The sequence below is a fragment of the Heterocephalus glaber genome, unplaced genomic scaffold, assembly GCF_053883595.1.
Source record: "Heterocephalus glaber isolate CG9 unplaced genomic scaffold, H.glaber_assembly_v1.0 deba00001442, whole genome shotgun sequence".
Lineage (NCBI taxonomy): Eukaryota > Metazoa > Chordata > Mammalia > Rodentia > Bathyergidae > Heterocephalus > Heterocephalus glaber.
Genome location: NW_028258296.1, coordinates 5096534 through 5113391, shown reverse-complemented (window position 1 = coordinate 5113391; position 16858 = coordinate 5096534). Strand labels below are relative to the sequence as shown.

Sequence of the window (16858 nt, the reverse complement as noted above, 5' to 3'; positions counted from 1 at the left end):
GGCGTTCACGGCAGCAACAGGATTTCACGGCCAGTGTTCACCCTTGGTGAAGGTGGTGTCTGCCACGTCTCCTTACTGAGAGGCAACTGTCTTCGCTTTCCCATCCTTTGTTTGTCAGAATTCTTGTTAGAGTCACTAAGACCAACACACACTCAAGGGTAAACGATTAAACTTCACCCCTTAAAAACTGAACAGCTAGCATCTATGGACACACTGAAATGTGTGTGGCAGTATCTCATCGTGGGTTTACTTTCCCTGAAGACAAATGATGTTGAACATCTTTTCATGTACTTTTTTTGCGAAAAAAAAATTTTTTTTTGTACCGGGCATCAAACTTGGGTCCTTGTGCTTGTGCAGCAGGCAGCGAAACCACTGAGCTAAATCCCCAGCCCTATTTTTCCATTTTTAATTGCTTTTATTTCTGAATGTGTTGTAGGTACTCTTTACATATCTGGTGTAAAAATCTTATGAAATCTGAATGATATAAGTACTTTGCCTTTTTCTATGGTTTGCTCTATTGTTCCCTTAACATTGTCTTTTGCAATCTGTAATTTGGATAAAGTCTAGTTTACCATGTTTTGGTGTTACATCTAAAATGGATCGCTAGAGGGCCGGGATTTAGCTCAGTGGTTCCGCTGCCTGCCTCACAAGTGCAAGGACCAGAGTTTGATCCCCGGTACCAAAAGGAAAAAAAAAAAAAAGAATCACTACAGAGCAATGCCCAAAGAAAGTGAAATAAGAAACCCTAGACCTCCCCATCCCAGAGACGTACATGGACCAGCTTCCTTTGTGAGGAACAGGAATCCAAGAAGCAGCTCCTGCACCTCCCGTGAGCATAAAGCAGCCGCAGGAAAGCCGATGGAAAAGGCTGGACAGTCACTTGCTACGGTCCCCTCCCAGTCCAGTGTGATAGGATTGGGGTAAACACTAGCTTCTGACTTCTCCCTGAAACCCTAGGACTAAGAGCTTGGAGGCAGAGTTACCCCAGGGACTGGCTTCTGGGTTACCTGACTCTGAGGGTGATAGTTTGGACCAGCATTGGTGGACTCAGAATCAGTGCACAGGATCAGTACAGGAGGCGTGGGACAGAATCTCCAAGTCTCCGGTTCTCCCAGAGGAGGGAAAGAATTGGAGTACACTGGCAAAGATGTGGCATTTTGCGAGACTGGCTTCTGCCTCTTCTTCCCCAGAACCCGAACAGAGTCCAAAGTATCATAGAAGCCCTCAGGCCCCTGAAGAAAGTGCAGGACAGCTGAGGGGCAGGGAGGGGAGAGTGCCACCTACAGCCACTGTTCTGTTCTCCTGGGCTGCCCACAGCACTGGTTTCTGGCCCATCTGGCTTGGACCATTGATGGGATCCAGTGTACTCTGTGGTGGTGCCCGCCTATAATCCCAGCACTTGGGAGGCTGAGGCAGGAGGATCACCATGAGTTCAAGGCCAGCCTGGACTACATAGAGAGTCCTGTTAAAAAAAAAAAAAAAGCAGAAAAAACAATGAAGAGAGAATTTCGCTATTTCAGCAAGAGCAGAAGATGCCTTTAAAAAAAAAAAGAAGATGTCTTTGACCATGGTGCCAGCAGAGGAAGTAATAACTGCTGGGTTGAGGATAGATTTCAAAGACAGAGTTGATGACATTTGCTAAAGCTGAGATGCGAGCTGTGAGAAAAGGAAGGAGTTAAAGGTTTTTGGCCTAAGCAACCAGAAGGATAGAATTTGCACTGTCTGAGTTAGGGAAGATTCAAGAGGAGAGGTCCAGAAGGTGTCCCTCGGGTTTCTCAACAGGAAAGGGAACTAAAGATTATTCTAAAATCTTTATGCAGCACAGGATTTTAAAAGTAGAATCTCAGAATCTTCAGTGTGTGTTCAGAGTACATTCCGACAGCAGCCATCTGGACCAAGCAGCAGCCTATGCGGAACAACCTACACATAAATGGCGGAGGGAGGAGACGGAGAGGAGAAAGCAATATTTCACTTAGGAACTCGGGCCACTGCCCTGTAAGGAACAGGCAGACATGGAATCGGGGTTAGTGAAGACCTCACCAAGTGCTGTTTATCTTATTTGAGCCTTGAAGGAGTTAGCCAGAGGTGGGAGGCGCGGTTTGTTTTTACTTTATTTTATTTTAATTTTTATTTATTTATTTATTTATTTTCGTGCCAGGGATCGACAGGGAGGCGCGGTTTGTAAGAATGAGAATAGTCTGTAAGTCCAGTGATGAGCAGGTGTAGGATGACCCCGAAAATACAGGATATGTTTGAAGGACTAAAGAATGTCAAGTAGAAGCACAGAAGGGAGACCTAAAATTAGGGTGTTGTGAAATAAAGCAGGAGGTAGATTTACCCTAACAATAAATTTGCATTTTTAGGAAATTCTTATTGTTGCTCTATAGAGAATGATTTGGAGGGGAACAGTCGTGGAATGAGTCACTTTTTCATAACTGCGACAAAATGCCTGACAGCTAGAACTTAAGGAAGAAGAGGCTTATTCTGGCTCACGGCTCCAGAGGTTTCAGTCCATAGTTGGACTGGTTCCAAAGCAGGAACATCATGGCAGAGAAAAGATGATGACGGTATTGTAACTGGAAGTAAAGAGAACAGGAAGAGGGAGAGAGGGAGGGAGGAAGGGAGAGAGGGAGAAAGATAGAGAGACAGACCCTCAGCCCCAGCCTGGTGACATTTATGGAGATTTTGGTCCATGCTCAGCAAGCTCCATTGCTTTTAGGCCTGTGGCAAGACAGAGCATCAGCCAGGAAGTAGAGCGAGAGGGAAAGAGCCAGAGAGGAAAGGGGGCCAGGGACAGAGCCACCCCCCAAAGGCTGGCCTCGGCGCCCCACTTCCTCAGCTCTGAACTCTTCCGGGGCTCACCCCCTTGATGGTGGTGGCAGAGCCCTCTGAGCACAGCTGCGTCATGGGTGAAGCCCTGTGTAGGGTCAGCTGGAAGCGTATCTGAAGCCCAGGCCTGCGAGCCTCCTAAGGGACAACAGTAACTTGAGATTAGACTGTGATCAGCACCACCTGGTCCAGGAAGTCCAGACAGGCGGCAGTCACCCAGGTGGGTGACCAGGGCACGTGGACCCACCCTGCCCCGAAATCGTTTCCCTATTGGATCAGGGTTAGCTAAGCGGCTTTACTTGTAAGCTTATCGTTGAGGGCAGTCTGACCCACACTATGCCCACAGTGTGACTTTGCTATGTAAATCACCCCTGACTGAGGGCCTGGCGGGCGCCCACTCGGGACCCCCTCCTGGACACCCACGGGCTTCTTCTCTCCTCCTTTCCAGTGACACTCTCCTGACGTCACCTGGCCCCTAACAGGCTGGAGTTGTGTTTCTCCTAAATCAGGAGGATCCCGATGCGCTGATGAGAGCAAGTGAGTGTCACTGGGTTTAGTTCCGTGGAAGTCGGGTGACTTTGGGGTGAGCTGCCGGTGGTGGAACTAGTTTGGTGGAGGTGAAGGACGGGGAAGGGGTGCTGACAGGTGGAGCAGAGCCATGGGGAGTAGGTGGTGAGGGGGCAACTCGCCAAGACTGGAGCGCGCCGAATCAGGTGATGTACTCATGGTTTTTTTTGTTTTAAACACACTGAGTATTTCCAGGGCCTCACTTGGGGTCTGTGTGCTATTTGTCTTCCATCCAAGTACTAACCAGGCCCGACCCTGCTTAGCTTCCGAGATCAGAGGAGATCGGGCATGTTCAGGGTGGTATGGGTGTAGACCTGTGTGCTATTTTTTTTTTTTTTTTGGTACCGGGGATTGAACTCAGGTCCTTGCACTTGGAAGGCAGGTGGCAAAACCACTGAGCTAAATCCCTGGCCCCCTGTGCTATTTGTGAGGAATGCATCATTGCTAACTGCGGCTTCCATAGACTGCTCTTTCTTTTTCCCAGTTAACCCTCTTCATAGGACTGAAAACCACTAGCCCGGGTAATCGATCCTTCAGGACTTTGTACTGACATTGGCACATCTTATCAGAGAAGCGATGTCCACAGTCCCCAGAGGCAGCATCGTTTAGTGGAGAAGGACACGCAGAGCTGAACGGAGCAAGGCCAGGGGTGCAGTCGCCGAGCTGTGGGACCCTGCACAGGCCTGCCACCCCTTGTGCCCCTGGTTTTCCTGTTCATAGGTTGTTTGACCATTCTTACTTCCTCGAGAGGTAAGGAGGAGCTGACGAAGAACAATTATAGCAGGTTCCTTCCAGCCCGTGTAGAGAAGTGCAAAGCACTGCAGAGAAGCTCCGCGCCACTTCCATGCTCTTCCTGGCTCCTCAGAATTTGAAAAGCACTCTTCAGAGGGAAAGCCTGCGTGACCTTTGCTTCCCAACTGTCAAATAATCAGTAGCACAACACAGCAGGACATTGATCTAGGCTGGTAGGGCCACACCAAAAGAGGCCAACAAAAATCCCAGCGGAAGGCATGGAGGTGCATGCCTGAAATCCCGGCACTCTGGGAGGCTGAGACAGGGGGACTGGAGGTTTGCACCCAGCGTGGGAAACTCAGTGACTTAGTGAAACCCAGTCTCAAAAAAAGCAAAAACAAAAATCCCAATGTAAAAGAGCAACAGGGCCAGGCCATCTGTGGAAGCCAGAGTCAACAATGACTCATTCACTAATACCATCCCAGAGATGGAGTTAGGCAGGGATGTACAAGGACCTTTCAAACTCAGTATGTTTGAAACTGAGGGGGTAGGTACAGGGGAAAAGAAGTTATGTGAGTTATGCTTTAAAAATTGTGCACAGTTGGTTTTCCCTTATGGAGGAACACGGTGGCTAATGGAAATATTTTAATAAAAAAACATGACTTAATGACAGACTTTGCTGCTAGTAATTCCACCAAGCAGGATATGTTTACCAACGAAGGCGGCAAAGTTGCCCTTTCCAAATCGAGTAGACTTGTCCCCCAGTGAGAGCAGTCTTTTCAGTCTTGTCCAACCTTTTAGATATTTCAATCCTGAGATTCTGTTTGTCAGATAATGTATAAATCTCTACATGGGATTCATTTTACTCCAGTTAGGAAACAGGTTCGCGGCCCAAAATATTAAAATTTTATCTAACAGTTTATGTTCGCTATAATCTGGGAAAAGGACAAAATCTCTATGGCCACCTCCCTCATTTTCTGAGTGTCTGACTGTGACAGGCCACGGCATCTTACAGAAGGCCGAGGCAGCCCAGGCCTTGCTGGTAGCGAGAAAGCCCAGTACCCTTCTTGGGCCGAGGTAGGTCTTCACATTTGTCGATAATTCATATGATCATGCCGAGATCTGTGTTAGCAGGTTTATTTTTATTTTGTATAATTGCAGTTGATTTGTGGCATACATTTGTATGTGGCATAGCATATCTTCACAGGTAGAATTTGAGCTACTAATCTGGCTTCTTTCATTTTTTCCATTGTGGCCATCTGGCTTCATAAAAGAGGGTTTCATTTTCATGCAGTGTTTGTGGGGCTTTGGAATTGGAGATCAATTTGCAGATTTAAAAAAAAAATAGGTAGACTTTGACTGAGCAATTCTGCTTCTATAAACTTTCACTTGCATAAGGCTGAATGAACAAGGGCGGTTCGTAAACTGAGAAAGTGGCAATCATCTACATATTGATAGGGAAAGTTACACGGACTACGATTGCCTCAGTCATGGATTCCTCTGCAGTCTAGAATGAAGTAGAGTTGAGGCGCTGCCGTAACTCACTGTTACGCTGAAGGTGGCGAAACAGTGATCATTATTATGATACACCTGGAAAGTGTGTACTATGTTTTGAACACTTTGCATTTATGAACTCCTGTGACTCGAACCGTGACTCTGTGAGGTGAGTCCTATTTTTATCCCATTTTACCTGGGAGGAAGCTGAAGCCCAGTAACTTCTCCAAGGTCGCAGGGCATGGTCAGGAGCAGAGTCTGGCTGGAGGATCAGTGTTTTGTCCTGGTTCCATATATAAATATAAATAAATATTGATTTGCTTTTATTAGAAACATTCTTTTATAATAATTTTTTTTGGTGGTACTGGGGTTTGAACCTAGGGCTTCACACCTGCTAGGCAAATGCTCTACTGCTGAGCTATAGCCATGATTTTTAAATTTTATTTTGAGGCAAGGTTGCCCAGGCTGGCTTTAAACTTGTGATCCTCCTGCCTCAGCTTCCTGAGTAGCTGGGCTTACATACATGCACCATCACAGCTGCTATAATATCGCGCCCTCCCCATAGGCTGTTTCTCAAAATATAACATCCTAGTGGTTTTTCTTCTGCTGCTAGCATTCAAGGGAGAACGTTGGTCTTTCTCCTTGTTAGCTATGCAGCTGCTAGTCTCCGATCCATTCAACTCCAACGTGGCAACCTTGCTAGGCGCCCTTGCCTGCTCTGTCCTGGGGAGCTTACCATCTAGTGGGAAGGCCAGACTTGAGCCTTTGTGCGCTGGTCTGAACGCTCCATCCCTGCTTTCTCTGTGGAGACTGAACTCCAATGTGACGGCATTGAGAAGCAGGCCTCAGGAGGGAGACTCCTGAATGCGAATTCCGTCAGGCCTTGGAAAAGAACCTGTGGACCTTGATCACCTCTTTGACTTTCTGTCCCTCCTGCCACCCAAGGACACTGTGTCCTTGACCTTCTGAGGACACAGGGCTCAAGGCCTCATCTTGGAAGCTGAATCTGACCTTGCCACACACTCAACACCAGTGACTCAGTCACAGATGGGCCTCCAGTGAGACGCAACGTGTGTCCTTTATGAGCGACCCAGCCTGAGGCACTTTGAGCAAAAGGCTCCACCAAGGCGGGCACGAAGCTGGGACTGGAGGACATAGGAGAGAAGCCCGAAAAAGAGGCCCAGCTTTGTCCACAGGAGGTGGTGGAGGGGCATCAGGACACACAGCAGGGATCCTGGCTGACCTCACTGCAGCGCAGGCGGCGAAGCGGAATAGCACCCTGGAGTGGGCCGGTCCTCGAGACTCTGCCTCTGGCTGACAGGGTGCACTGGGAGACACCCTGCCAGTGCATGGTCCCACTCATTGGAGGTACACAGAGCAGGTGGAGAGGGAAGGAGCTCCGAAGAGAAGACTGCTCTGCTGCAGCCGACCAGCCGAGGAAGCGATCCGGAAGTGGGTTTGTGGCGACAGCTGCACAACGATGCAAGTGTACTCAGCGCCACTGGACTGAACGCTCCCAAAGGGTTAAAATGATCAACTCCGTGTGTATTTTTACCACAGTTCGAAATTAAAGGAAAAAAGAAATAAAAATATACAGACCAAGCATTTAGAGAAACAATTCAAACAATTCTTTGTTGTAGTTTCATTAGATGGGTCATTCCTTTGCTTACCCCAGGGCCGTGCCGGGGCAGCTTAGGTCCCAGACAGGCAGATGTGGGATCAGAGAAGTCATCTACCTGGCCCCAGGGCACACAGCCCGGGCTGGGGGTCATTTCCAGGAATCCTAGAATTGGAACTCAAGCCTTTCCCACTCCAAACACCTCACGCTTTTACCAATCCCCATGCAGGTTAATTATCTGGCCACTTTTTTTTTGATATGTCAACAGTTTTCTTAAAAATTTCCTCCTTGATCTGAAGAGAAAGTACTGTATGGGGTCTTCTAGGTTCAGAAAGTATGAGCAAGCTGAGGCACCACAGAATAAAATGTTTGTTGAGTGTTTTCTGTTGAGTCACTTCTGATAATAAGTGCTCTGGCTTCTGCAAGAGGGACAAAAAGAGTCCAGAGCCAAGATGAGTCCAGACAGAACGTGACAGCGGCGATGGAAAGCATGGTGAATGTTGACATGTTAAAAAGGAATTACAGTGAAAGGCACACTGTCACCAATTCTGCTCAAAATACTCAACCCTGCAAGCTTATCCCATCATTCTTGGCCACGTCTTTTACTACAATACATTTAAAAAATGTAAACACTAACTGTATTTCACCATCACACCTCGTGGACCAAAAGTTTACAGCATTTCCTGCCAAAAACACGACGCTGTGTCCTTGTCCACCTTAGTCACGGGACCTGGCACCGTGACACTTCTGGCTCTTCTCCAGTCAGGATGACCAGGAAAGAAACTTGTTTCTTCTATTAGTAGTACATGTTTGCACCACATGACTCCACTCACTGTGGGGAGTGGGTGCATGTCCATAACACACCTTTTCTTCCTTTTTGTCCCCTTCCCTGTTGCAAAGATCTACCTCCCTGTTTCCTATTGTCTTTCATTTTGCTCTTTAACTTATTTATCCTTTGGGTAAACATTTTGAATCAGTTCACGACACCCAGGCTGTGCAACTAAAGACACTGGGGAAACAACTCCAGAGCTATTCAGAAAGTGGCCAGGTCGATGGGATCAGTGTGCTGCAAGGGAGGGGGACGATTTTGAGGGGGCCCATGGCAATGTGATTTTTACTGTAATGCACTTTAAAAATCTACACACGCCCCGTATTTCGGCCCCTTCCTAGCCCCGCTGAAGCAGAGGCAGGAGGGTCTGCGGGCCCGGTCCACAGATCGCGCCTCGAGGCCAGGGGCTCCCGCGAGTCCCGCGCAGGCGCAGTGCGGCCGGCGTCCCCGCCCGGGCGTCACTCCCCAGCGGCCGCGTTCCCCGCCCCGCGGCCGGGGCAAAGTCCGGGATGTGACCGCGTCCTTCTGGGCGGCGCGGACAGCGGCTGCGGGAGCCGGCAGAGCTCGGCGCGGCGGCGCGGTCCCAGCTGGGAGCCCCGGCCCTGTCCCGTCCCCGTCCCGTCCCCGTTCCGTCCCGGCCCCGTCCGGGCCCGGCCCGGCCCGCCATGGCGGAAGTTCGCAGACGTCAGCAGGCCCGGGCGCCTCGCGAAGCCCCCGCCGGCCCCGCGGCGCGCAGACATGCGGAGGCGCTGGGCATGGCGCCGGCCGAGCCGCTGACCGTGCTGCTCAGGCTGCTGGCCGCCGGCTTCTACGGCGTGAGCTCCTTCCTCATCGTGGTGGTCAACAAGAACGTGCTCAGCAGCTACAGGTAGGCCGCGGCGGGCCGGGCGGGCGCCCGGACTTTGGTCGCCGAGGGCGGCGGGGTCGAGCGGGCGGAGCCGGGGGACCTCGGGGGCGGCGGATCGGGCGGCGGGGGGCGCGGGGTCCGGCCGGCGCAGTGCACCTGAACACCCTTCCCGGCGGGGCCGCGGCGCGGGTCCGGCCGGCGCGGTGCACCCGAACATCCGTCCCGGCGGGGCCGCTGTGCCCGGTGACTTTCGGGCCCCCTGCGCGAGGGCGGCGCGTTGGCCGGGACGCGCGCCTCGTGCCCGGGGCCGCAGGCTGCGGTCACCCAGCCCGGGAAAAGGGATTTCGAGAGTTTCCGTATTTATTTTGGTAGCGGTGGGCAGTGTGGAATCGTTATAGCGGTGTCTTCGTGTCCCCGAGGAGCCTGCTGCAGGCGGGCAGACCCCGTCTCTGGGTGTCCCCAAAGCAGGCATGCCGGGCACGCCTGTCATCCAGCACTCCGGGAGGCTGAGGCAGGAGGACCGCGAGTTTGGGCCTAGCCCAGGCAATTTAGCGACCTAGCGGGATCCTGCCTCAAACAGCAGGGCCAGGGCTGCAGGTCAGTGCGAAGGGCCAGGGTTCCACCCCAAAACTGAAGGCAAAAAGTGTTAGCCGGGCTGCGGATGTGTGCCTTGAATTCTCAGGGCCGCGCGTTCCGGTGTTCTGACTGCCCTCTCTCCGCCCTTCTCTCCCCAGATTTCCCTCCTCTCTGTGTGTGGGCCTTGGCCAGGTGAGTGGGCGCCAGCCGCGTACCGCACGGCGTCCTTGGCCTCGGTGGCACAGCACAGAGGCCCTGTGTTCTCTGTCCGCAGATGCTGGCCACCGTGGCGGTGCTCTGGGTGGGCAAGGCGCTGAGAGTGGTCAAGTTCCCTGACTTGGACAGAAATATACCTCGGAAGGTAAGAGGGAAAGGGGAAAAGCCCCGGTTTGTCTCGTGGAACAGGGTCACTAGTGACTTTATTGCTGCCTTGCATGTTTAAAAACTGCAGCCCTGACATCCCCTAGCCTCCAGCGCTTGGCGCGGACTGATCCAGCTCTCTAAAATTCAGCAAATAAAAATCCCCAGGAATCTTCTTCTATTTTAATTTATGCATACTTGCTGGGAATACAAGCGAGTTTTTTCCATGCCAGTTATCCCACACTCATTACTCTTTGATTACTGCTCTTCTGCCTGCCTCTGCTGACCCCAGGACGGTAAAGGCCGCTCCTGCTTCTGCTGACGTCCACCCTCTCCCTGCGGACAGCCAGGCTGCTGCACGATCCCATTTTAAAGCAATGACTGTTTCTGTCCCTTGTCAGTTGATCATATTCCTATTTCTGTTTCTTTCCTTCCCTTCCCTCTTCCCTCTCTGCTGCATCAAAGGAGAGTTGTGTTGTTGGGGTGCTTCATGGGGGTCAGAATTGCTTATGAGAACTAATCTTATGTTTCAAATGGAGAGAATTTGATTATGTAAACGAAACTGTTGCTGTTTGCAAGGACCTTGTTGAAGCTCTTTTTATTATTGAGTTTTGCTATCCCTTTTTAAATTTTCTAGACGTTTCCACTACCTCTCCTATATTTTGGGAACCAAATCACGGGACTGTTCAGCACAAAGAGACTGAAGTATGGATAACTTTATTTTACTAATGAGGTTAATATAATGTATTTTTAGAGTTGTACTTTAATAAATGTTAAATATGAATGCATTGTTACTGATTCTGGAAAAAACAAAATGACCAGAAAACTTCTGTTAAACACTGAATAATGAAGGTTGCCCCACAGGTTTTAGGTTAAGCTCTTCTTTTGAAGAGAAACTAGTTTTTTGGTTTGTTTTACCCCCCTCACTTTGATGTGAAAAGTCTTAAAATGTTGTACAATGCTGTGATAAGAGATTTTCATTATTTTACCATCCCTGCAATGGTGAGAGAGAGGATCGGCTTCTGAGATTTCCATTCTTTAGTTGAGTCATAAATGCTGTAGTTTAGGCAAATCCCCCCCCCCCCCATGGACTCATAGGACAGACATGAGAATGTCCAGGTTTTCTTTTCATACAAAGGAGCTGTGATCACCAGGAAGCAGCACCAGTGTCTCCCTGGTGCTTTCTCTGGGCTTGCGCTTGGTAAGAGGCCTCAGCTCTGCCCTGGCAGCGCTGTCTCTGCCCTCTCACTACCCTGCTCGGGCTTCTCCACCTGTTGGAAAGCCCTGGGTGTGTGTGATACTCTGACCATGTGCAGAGGGACACATTTCAACAGAAACCGTGGCTTCCCCTTTCCCCCAGGAGCTGAAACCCCGGTGGATTGGGTGAGGGTGAAACAGAATAGGAGATCCCTGTGGATCAGAGGCAGAGCATTTTCCATTTCCTGCTTTTCTAAACCAAGAAGCTGAGTGTCCAAGGCTTTCTCTGGGGAGAGTCCCAAGGAAGTCACATGTATCATGGGTGGGTCATCTTTGGCCATCTCATCTCCCACCTGGAAAGAAATTCAGGGCTGCTCAGGGTGCTGCTTGTAAAGTTTGCTTGTTTTTACCCATTGTCATCCATCCACCCATACCCCTCCCTCCCTCCATCCACCCAAGCACCTACCCACACCCTACCTTTTCTTTTTTTGGTACCGGGGATCGAACTCAGAACCTTGCGCTTGTGAAGCAGGTGCCAGAACCACTGAGCCAAATCCCTGGCCCCATACGCTACCTTTGATTGCCAGCTAAGTGGAAGGCACTTTGGAATGAGATATGTTTAGAAATAACTGGATTGTGAGAGGCTGGATGTTTGATTAGTACCAGCAAAGTGCTCTGGGAATGTAGAAGACTGCCACTGAAGGACAGTTGAGGAGTGGTTCAGGGGGAAAGGCTTTCATAGATGTTTTCTGAGTGGTCTGGGGAGTAGAAAGAGAAGTCAGTCTGGTGAAGAAGGACAAATAGCCATTTTCTCTCACAGACGAACGCAGTTTCAGTCAGTGTGTTTGTATAGTTAGCAGAGTGAAGTTAGAAGGGTGTTACTATTCTGTGATAATAGATGCAGGATCACTACCATTTTATAGTTAATATAATCTTTCTCAATTTTAGTAATTTTCTTAAAGCAACTTTCTAAAGGTTTTTAAATGAGAATTGTTTCTAGAGCTGGGGGTTTAGCTCAGTGGCACCATGTGTGCCTCACAAGGTCCTGCGTTGGATACCCGGTACCAAAAAAAAGAAAAGCAAGAATTAATTCTAGAGAGAAGTGTTTAATTTAATCCCAGTTAATCAGCATAGAATTTCCATAATGGGAGAAGGAGATTAACATTATTTTAACTATCAATTTGGGAAATCTTTGTTTTAAAAAAATAAACTGTTAAGCTTTATTTCCCCTGATTATCTTTATTTTTGCAGCTTGCCGATGTTCACAGTTCTAAGAAGGTTCTCCATCCTGTTCACCATGCTTGCAGAAGGAGTTTTACTCAAGTGAGCTCTGTTTCTAACATATCTGCTCTTTAACAACTGGAGGCACCGTGAAGCGGGTGGTGACACGTGACGTTACGTGTCTCGCTTCCGCTTCACCCTGTGAGGAGATGGGGCAGCCTTCCTTCCCCACTGAGGGGATCCCTGGTGGGCAGGAGGAGCAGGGTGACCCAGCTGGAAGCCTGTCTGACAGGAGAGTCCTTCCTAGAGGCCGAGGTCTGTCGCTGCCCCAGGGAAGCCGGCCTGGTTGGGCCGGAGATGTGGGGTGTAAGTAGTGTCCTTGTCCTGCCGTGGCTGCTTGTGCTGCAGATGTGTGCTCTTTTTGTACTTAAAGAAACTCCGATGTATAAAACTTCTAACTCGGGGCCAGGGATTTAGCTCAGTGGTTCCGCCACCTGCTACACAAGCGCAAGGACCCGAGTTTGATCCCCGGTACCAAAAACAACAACAACAACAAAAAAAACCCCTTCTAACTCACTAATAATAATTAGTAGGAAGAAAAAAGTGAAAATGATTATTTGTGTAATAGAATGAGTTTTTAACTTCATCAAGGGTTTTTGAAAAAATATCTAGTTTCTTGGAAATGTTTAAAATATGATTGTCTATGTCTTTTTTGAAGAAAAAAATACCACTTTTTTAAACCTGTTGTAAAATGAGTATATGAATAACTAAAGTCACATGTATAGATCTTTAATTATTTTGTTTTGTAGGAAGACTTTTTCTTGGGGAATTAAAATGACTGTATTTGCAATGATTATTGGCGCCTTTGTAGCTGCCAGGTAAGATATGGGCCTATAAATAGCACATTAGAAATAATCAAGAATTATTAATAATAAATGATCAGTTATCAATAAGAATAATTCTTTGTAGCCTAAATAAGATTCTTATCTTTGAAATGTGTTCAAAAGACTATAAAAGGTAAAATCTTTTTGGCTGTTTTAAGATTAAGGCTAAGAAAATAATCCTGATATTGAGGATTTGTAAAAGTTTAATTCCTGCAATGTAGGATTTGTTACTGTATTCTTAGTACTGAGGCTATACCATGTGCCACACAATATGTTTAGCACTGAGCACATGTCATTTATGTATTCTTTACTACACCTCTGGGAGATATGGCTATAATTTTCTTATTCTATAGTTGAGGAAACTAAAACGTAGGTTGTGTAACATGCTGGGGTCGCAGGGCTGGTCAGAGGGGAGCTGGGACTTGAGTCTGTGTCTGACTTTGGAACTTAAATTTTATAAGCCGTGTGGCTTTCCTTTCCCCTGTGTGCTGTTAAACAGCATCTGCCCTTCGTGAGGTGAGGTGAATGATGAGCCATTCGCCGGGTGGGCTAATGAATAATGATAGCATTGCTTTATTGGGCCTCACTTAAGATAGAAATATCATAACCTGGATATGCGGTTAGGCTTCTAATGCTTTTCCCACTTTTCTTCAGTTACTGTTTAAAAACACATGGAGAAAGCACAAGGCAATGATGCTGTTTAAGGAGCGGACATGCCGGTTGGCCTGATTTGATCATTACACTTGCGTTCAGGTGTAGAATTGTCACACTGCACCTGGACATGCACAGTTCCTTGGAAAGGAAGTGGGTGTCCGTGTGTGCCTGAAGACTCAGAAACTCCCAGTAGCTCCCGGAAGCTGCCTCACATGTACTAAGCCCAGGGTGTGCAGCTGTGGGTGTGCGGGGACCGCAGTCCGAGCAGTGTTCCGTCTGGGGGTTCAGGGTGCTTCTTGGCCTGGCTCCTGTGCTTTCATCCTGTCCCTGTGCCATAGAGGGGGTGTAGAAGTCAAATTCTGGTTTACCTTAAAATCTGTAAGTGAAATTTCATACCAAAAAACAGAAAAACAAAAAACCACCACACACACAACAAAGAGCAGGAGCATTGGTTACTGGAATGCAGTTCTGTACGCACCTGGGTGGTGCCCCTCCCTGTGCTCGGGAACAGTCTGGTCCTTCCTTGCCTTCGGTTTGAAGTGCCTACTGGCCTGGAAGTGGGATCAGAATGTGCCGAGCAGCAGGGTCTCCTCAGGATGAGCCTGGCCTACAGAAAGCTCAGGAGGGCTGCTGCCGAGCCCAGCCTCATCCACTTGGAACCTTGGCTGGAGAGAAGGTGGGAGAGAGGGTCTGAGGCGGTGAGGGCTGTCAGACTCCCCATCTGAAATCGCGCTGTCCGCTCCGTTTCGTGTTCAGCCCCCAGTGCATAGTATCTGGCCGCTCCGGCTAGGGTGCCAGCGAGTGCTGAAGGCCAGCTCTGCTCAGATTTCCTGTGTCACGTTAGATGTCCTGACTTCTTTTCTTGTGCCTGTCTCCCTGCTAAGTAGCAGAAGTTTTCTGTTTCCCCAGTCTCACTAGTTAAGCTCCACAAATTCAGCAGGCAGTTAGCTGTTAGTTTCTACTGCAGCACTGGTGTTTAGACACTGCTGTGGCTGGATCTCATGATTAACCAAGGTCCTTGCTTCAGAAATCCTGCCCTTGTGCACCACCTGTGCAAGGCAGTCCTGTCTTTTGTGTGAGCCTTTGGGAAGTGAGGGTCTGACAGCTTCATCCTTTTGCTTTTCTTACCTGTGGAATCGGTGCCTGTGCCTGCCTCGCAGATGGGCTGTGGTGGTGAGTCGGTTGCTTGTTACCTGACTGCATCCAGAGCATTGTACTGGTGCTTCAGCCTCAGTGCTTCTCATTTCTAAAGAATCTGTGCCTGAGTGTGAAGTTACCACTGTGACCAGGGTTGAAGAAATACTCGTGGTTGGTAAATGCCTTATGTTCATGTACCCAGAGAAGAATATGTTCTTGCAAATAGCGTAGTTTGAAGTTACTGAAAATGAAATGCATGATCTTTAAGTGTAAGTTGTTCTTAATGTATTGTTTATGTTTTGCAGCTCGGACCTGGCATTTGATCTGGAAGGATATGTTTTTATTCTGATAAATGATGTCCTGACGGCAGCAAATGGTGCATATGTAAAACAAAAATTAGACTCAAAAGTAGGTAGCAGTCTAAAGCTTTTTTATGAGATGTTTGCTGGTGTTGGAAACTGTGTCAGTTCATTGGGGAAGTGTGGGATATAGAAACACAGCAATTGATGAATAGATACATAGTACTAGATATTGAACCCAAGGCCATCCCCAGCGTTGTCTTTGTTTTCATTTTGAGACAAGGTCTCGCTAAGTTACTAAGTTGCCCAGTGGGGCTTGAACTTGCAGTCCTTCTGCCTCAGCCTGCCAGAGTGCTGGGTTACAGGCGCGCGGCACCACGCTCAGCCTAACCCAAAGGCTTTTCAAGATATTTTTTGTTTGTTACCACATGCTTTCCAAATACACACATCAAACTTTCTCTCTAGATCCAGCTAGACCGGCAGAAAGCTGAGGCTTTGAGCCATGTCGGAGTTACTTTACCGAACAGAGCGCTGTGTGGGGCTGAGCTTCCCATACCCGGGGTGGCTGTGGAAGGGGGTGTGCTAGATCTGAGCACACAGGAGATACTCATCTCAGATGTCACCATAGGTTTCATGAGCCGCTCCTCACTGAAGCCTGTAACTGTCTGGCTTTATCTCACTTTGTCTGGGCTCCATGTCCTGGTAGCGTGGCCTGCCTCTTCCGCTCTGTGCAGCATTTCTGCCCTTGAGGCCCTCCCTGGGCCTCGGGTGATGGACAGACACAGACGCCCTGCTGCACAGGGAGTAGGGTCTGGCTGGTGTCATCTAGGCCAGGGCGTTGCCTCCAGAAAACAAGTGGAGATTGTTCAGCTGTCCCAGGAGTAGAGCATTTATTTGAATATCCTTGAAAAACTAGGGGAGTGTTGATTTGTTTCTCACACTTTCTTTGAATACAACTTTTATGTTTGGCCTCTGTTTACTTGCCTTGATGATCCTGTGATGATTTCATTTTAGTGAACTTTTTTTTTTCCCCGGTAGTGGGTATCAAACTCATGACCTTTCACTTGCCAGGCTGGTGTGGTGCCGCTGAGCCCCAAGCCCTCTCTTTTTTAAATAAAAGAAAGCAGTTAGAGATTTGGTCCTACTCTGTTTTGTTCCTTAGCCTATGTGCTGCTTTGAAAAATAGTCAACTGATAGTCAACTCTTTTTTTTTTTTTTTGGTACCAGGGATCGAACTCGGGTCCTTGCACTTGTGAGGCAGGTGGTGGAACCACTGAGCTACATCCCTGGCCCCTGGAAAATAGATAGTAATGATAACATAACTATCAGCTGTAGCTGTCTGAAGTACTACTGTCCAGTAGCAGTTTCTGTGGTGATGGAAATCGTATTTATCTCTGCTGTCCATCGCCCATAGCCCCTAGACACATGGCTGTTAAGCACTTGCGGAGTGACTGGTATAGCGGAGGAATGGATTATTTTTTAATGGCTACATGTGGCTAGAGGCTATTATTTTGGACAGCAGAGTCTAGAATCCATCCTAGAATTAAAAAAAAAAAATGAGCAGAGTTTCAGAGTATTTTACTCCTAGAGAGAGCCCTTTTGGTTCTTCACTTA

General features: G+C 48.5%; 1 protein-coding gene across 5 annotated transcripts in view; it reads left to right on the top strand.

The window, feature by feature from the left end:
• Positions 1-8517: 8517 nt before the first annotated feature.
• Positions 8518-16858, top strand: part of Slc35d1 (solute carrier family 35 member D1) — a 47961-nt gene continuing 39620 nt past the window's right edge. For all 5 annotated transcript variants that reach the window (XM_087212891.1, XM_087212890.1, XM_004841492.4 and 2 more), the window contains exons 1-7: positions 8518-8937; positions 9651-9684; positions 9767-9853; positions 10490-10557; positions 12301-12372; positions 13080-13148; positions 15251-15353. In XM_087212891.1, the coding sequence (XP_087069017.1) occupies positions 8735-8937; positions 9651-9684; positions 9767-9853; positions 10490-10557; positions 12301-12372; positions 13080-13148; positions 15251-15353 (636 nt within the window). In that variant the 5' untranslated portion in view covers positions 8518-8734. The remainder of the gene's footprint in view (positions 8938-9650; positions 9685-9766; positions 9854-10489; positions 10558-12300; positions 12373-13079; positions 13149-15250; positions 15354-16858) is intronic.